Source organism: Elephantulus edwardii, unplaced genomic scaffold (assembly GCF_000299155.1).
Source record: "Elephantulus edwardii isolate Elephantulus edwardi_28Jun2011 unplaced genomic scaffold, EleEdw1.0 scaffold00185, whole genome shotgun sequence".
In the NCBI taxonomy this organism is placed as follows: Eukaryota; Metazoa; Chordata; class Mammalia; order Macroscelidea; family Macroscelididae; genus Elephantulus; species Elephantulus edwardii.
In genome coordinates, this window is record NW_006399935.1 from 3,306,698 (window position 1) to 3,310,714 (window position 4,017).

At 55.2% G+C, this 4,017-nt stretch overlaps 1 protein-coding gene across 1 annotated transcript in view; it reads left to right on the forward strand.

Annotated features, from left to right (window-relative positions):
* The window catches only part of SLC25A41 (solute carrier family 25, member 41), a 15,688-nt gene extending 13,260 nt beyond the window's left edge, over window positions 1-2,428 (forward strand). Inside the window, exons 5-7 of the mRNA XM_006896421.1 lie at window positions 289-456; window positions 536-686; window positions 2,244-2,428. Of these exons, the coding sequence (XP_006896483.1) occupies window positions 289-456; window positions 536-686; window positions 2,244-2,428 (504 nt within the window). The remainder of the gene's footprint in view (window positions 1-288; window positions 457-535; window positions 687-2,243) is intronic.
* Window positions 2,429-4,017: the final 1,589 nt, after the last annotated feature.

Here is a 4,017-nt window from a genome sequence, read left to right on the forward strand (position 1 = left end):
GAATCTGTTTGTTTTCCTAGCACTCCATGGTACCCTCAATACTCTTCTCCAGCACCACAGCTCAAAGGCATCAATTCTCCTTCTGTCCTCCTTGGTCATTGTCCAACTCTCTGATGCATAACAAGTGATAGCAGAGACCATGGCCTGTATCAGACGCACCACATACCAGGGCTCCTCCAGACAAAGGTGTAAGGTTAGGACTTTCAGCCTGGAGTTTAAGGGACACAATTCAATCCTGCCACTAAGAAGCTTAAGTCAAATGAGCTACCTCAGCCGCCCTCCCCCCAGGTGCTGAAGACTCGGCTGACGCTGGGCCGGACCGGGCAGTACAAGGGGCTGAGGCACTGTGCCCGGCAGATCCTGGAGCAGGAGGGACCTCGCGCCTTCTACCGCGGCTACCTGCCCAACATGCTGGGCATCATCCCCTACGCCTGCACTGACCTGGCCGTCTATGAGGTGGGGGTCCCCGGGAGTGGGTGGGGTGGGGTGGCTGGAGCCCAGAGTCCAGCCTCGACCCTCTCCCCTCCTCTTGCAGATGATGCTGCACTTCTGGCGGAGGTCAGGCAGGAACATGGAGGACCCCAGCGGTCTGATGGTCAGTGTGTCATCTGTGACACTATCCACGACCTGTGGCCAGATGGCCAGCTACCCACTGACCTTGGTGCGCACCAGGATGCAGGCGCAAGGTCAGGCTGGACCCACTTGATGGTGCCTCACTTACAGTGGAATGAATTTTCTTAGCTTCCATAAGGGGCTCCTTCATTCTACGTATCTGACCTGGGCCTTAGCAGGCTCCCAAATCCACCAAAACTTGTACTTCATCCTCAAGTGTAAGCCCAGCCCCGAAAAGCCGCTAACACATCCATCCCCAGTTACCCCAAACTCCCCCTCGCGTGAGCCAGCTCAGCACTGTGACCTCAGGCCAACCTGTCACCATCGGGCAGTTTCAGAATGCTGGCAGCCTTGTATGTGTCACTGTAGACCTGGGCCCTAGAGCCCTGCCAGCAGCCACAGGTCTTTCTTCCAAGGTGCCTCTTGATGGATTTGAACTTGCTACCTTAGGGTTCCTAGCAGTCTAGGAAAACATTCATCCTGGAAAGTTAAACCGGGTGGCTCTTTGGAGGCAAGGATTCTGAGGTTCCATCTAACATACTTTGGACATGTTGTAAGAAGAGACCAGTCCTTGGAGAAGGACATCATGCTGGGGAGGGTGGAGGGACAGCGCAGGAGGGGAAGGCCCTCTATGAGGTGGATTGATTTGGTGACTGGGATTATCGGGATGGTTGTGTCAGAGGCAATGCGATTGGCACAGGACAGAGCAGAGTTTAGGGCTGTTGTACATAGGGTCGCTATGAGTGCAAGCCACCCGACGGCACATAACAACAACAACAACATAACCTTAGGGTTAGCAGTTGAGTGTGTTAACTGTCCACCACCCAGGGACTTTCTGACCCCAAGTTGACCCACTAAATGCAAAATCAGATTTAGTCCTCAAACAGTTCCACGTATGCTCCCCAAGTTGACCATAACTGATCTTGACTCCCTAAAACTCATGTATACTCACTTTCCCTGCTATTCTGCTGTTACGTATTGCAAGTTGAATATGACCCACAGTGACTCTCTGTATAATGGATCTGAACCCTGTCCTATCCTATGCCAGCCTCATCATCTCTGACATAGTCAAACCCACTGCTCTTGTCACTGTGTCAATCCATGTCATTGAGGGCCGTCCTTTCTTTTACTGACCTTTCCAAATGATGTCCCTTTCCAAGGAATAGCCTCTCCTAGCAACATGTCCAAAGTGCTTCCTAGGAACACTCTGGCTGCACATTCTTTAAGACTTAGCTTGACAAAAAGACACTGAGAAGTCTCAAAAATGACACCCCAACTGGATTCAGTCCCCAGATGAATCCACAAACTTCGGAGTAGACCTTCAGCCCACCACCCTGACCCTGACAACGCCTCCAAAATGGCCCCCGACCACACTGCCCAAGTCCCCGGCAGATGTCAGAAGTTCTCAACCTCATCATGCTCAAATGTTTTCTAAATGACTCCCTGAGAGTGTACTCTGAAAATGGCTCCCCAAATTGAACTCCTCACTCCCCCTCAGACTGTCTCATTTCCTATAAACATCATTGACACTCTATTCCAAATGACCCGTTTAGACCCCGGGCTTTGGTTTCATCCTCCCAACCCCCAAGATCATTGCTGCTGGGGCCTTGAACTTGGCTTTGTCCCTACAGACTCTGTGGAGGGCTCGAACCCCACCATGCGTGGAGTCTTCCAGAGGATTCTGGCCCAGCAAGGCTTGCCGGGGCTGTACCGAGGAGTAACCCCCACGCTGCTGAAGGTGCTTCCCGCTGGCGGCATCAGCTACCTGGTGTATGAACTCATGAAGAAAACTCTAGGTGTTGAGGTGGCCAGCTAGGCAGCAGTCTCTGTGTCGAGGTGGACGGGGGGCCCAGCGTGCCCTGGCCCGGCTCTGTGCGGAGCAGCTTTTGAGAAGAAATTAGCCTGGGCGCTTGAGTTGGGAGACGCTGGGGACCCTTGCCAGGGCTACAGCCCAGGACAGCAGTTTGGATTCCGACCTGGAGTAAAGGGCACGCTAGTTCAAGGGCAGAATGACGGATGGGCAAATGGCCAGAATAAAGGAATGATTTCTGCTAGCCTGTTTTGAGAATCTGGGGACTTGGAAATACTGGGTCTAGGAGGGACCTGGGGATTCCTGGATGCATGCGGGCTGCTAGGTGCTTGATATCCCTGGGGTTGGGGTGGCCAGGAACCTTGCCGATTTCTAGAGATGTAACTTGAGGCTTTATGATGGGCTTGAGATCCCAGGGCTTCACAGTAAGAGAGGGGTGGTGATGCGGGAATTAGAGAGGAAGACCACCAGTCCTTGGAGGAGCTGCCAGCCCTGGACCCTTAAGTCAGGCAGGGAAGCTAAAATTCTAAGAGACGAAGTAGAGAAGTGGGGGTTCAAAACCCCAGAGTTGGAAGAGGAGAGGGAAGCTCTGGAGAGCTCCTTCTCTAGTGTCATCCCATTCCTCTAGGGAAGCAGCCGGTCCCTACGGCCTCAAGCTGACCGCGTGCCAGGCCAAGCCAGCAGACTCGGGGTTGCTAACCCAAACGTCAGGCCTAAATTCGTGCATCCCGTGACCATTGCTCAGGTCGCCTGCCATTCACGCGGGCTCCCGCCAACCCACTAGTTGCCCGGGGGCAAGGCAACCCCGCCCACTGCAAGTGTGCTTCCATTGGCTCCCACCAAAACCCGAACCTTTACTTCCTTCCACTGCTATTTGTTGGCAGAAGTGTCGGTCACTTAGTGCCCGCCCCCCCGCTGCCCAGCCACTGGCTCGTTTTAGAAGGGAGGCCTAGAAAAGGATTCTGGTTAACAGCGAAAGCAATCAAGTCGAAAGCCAACCGCATCAGGCTGAACTAATTGGGGGTTGGATGAACGTAGTTGCCAATCTTCACAAGAGCCGCCTTCAGCTTGTACTCATTGGCTGGTGGTCCCTACCATCTGCATGAGCTCCCGCCTAGTTCGTTCAAAGAAACCTTTCGTAGCGCCATCCTTCCTGTCCTCAGAGCTGTCAATCTCGCCGTAAGACCACCTCTTACCCTTTCAACGCGCCTCGATTAGCCCGCCCAGCCCAGGCAGCCCGCAGCCTATTGCTTGCCAGAGACGTCAATCACGCTACTCCTCCCGCCTACTGCCTCTCGTAGTTGTCCGACTGGCAGCTCGCCGACAGAGCCCGCGATTGGTGATCAGAGAGCGGTGCCAGCCACCTATTGGTCGAACCCCGCCGTCCGTCATGCCGCCGGCGAGAGGGGGCGGTCCCCTCCCCCCTCGTCGTCTTCCCAGCCGCTGGCCTCCCAGAGTGCTTCGCGGCCGTGTGGAGCGAGGCCTTGTTCCCGCGTTGAGCCGCCGCCTCCTCAGTTTCTGCCTCCGCGCCAGGCCCGGCCCCGCCGCGCCATGTCTGACTACAGCACGGGAGGACCCCCGCCCGGGCCGCCGCC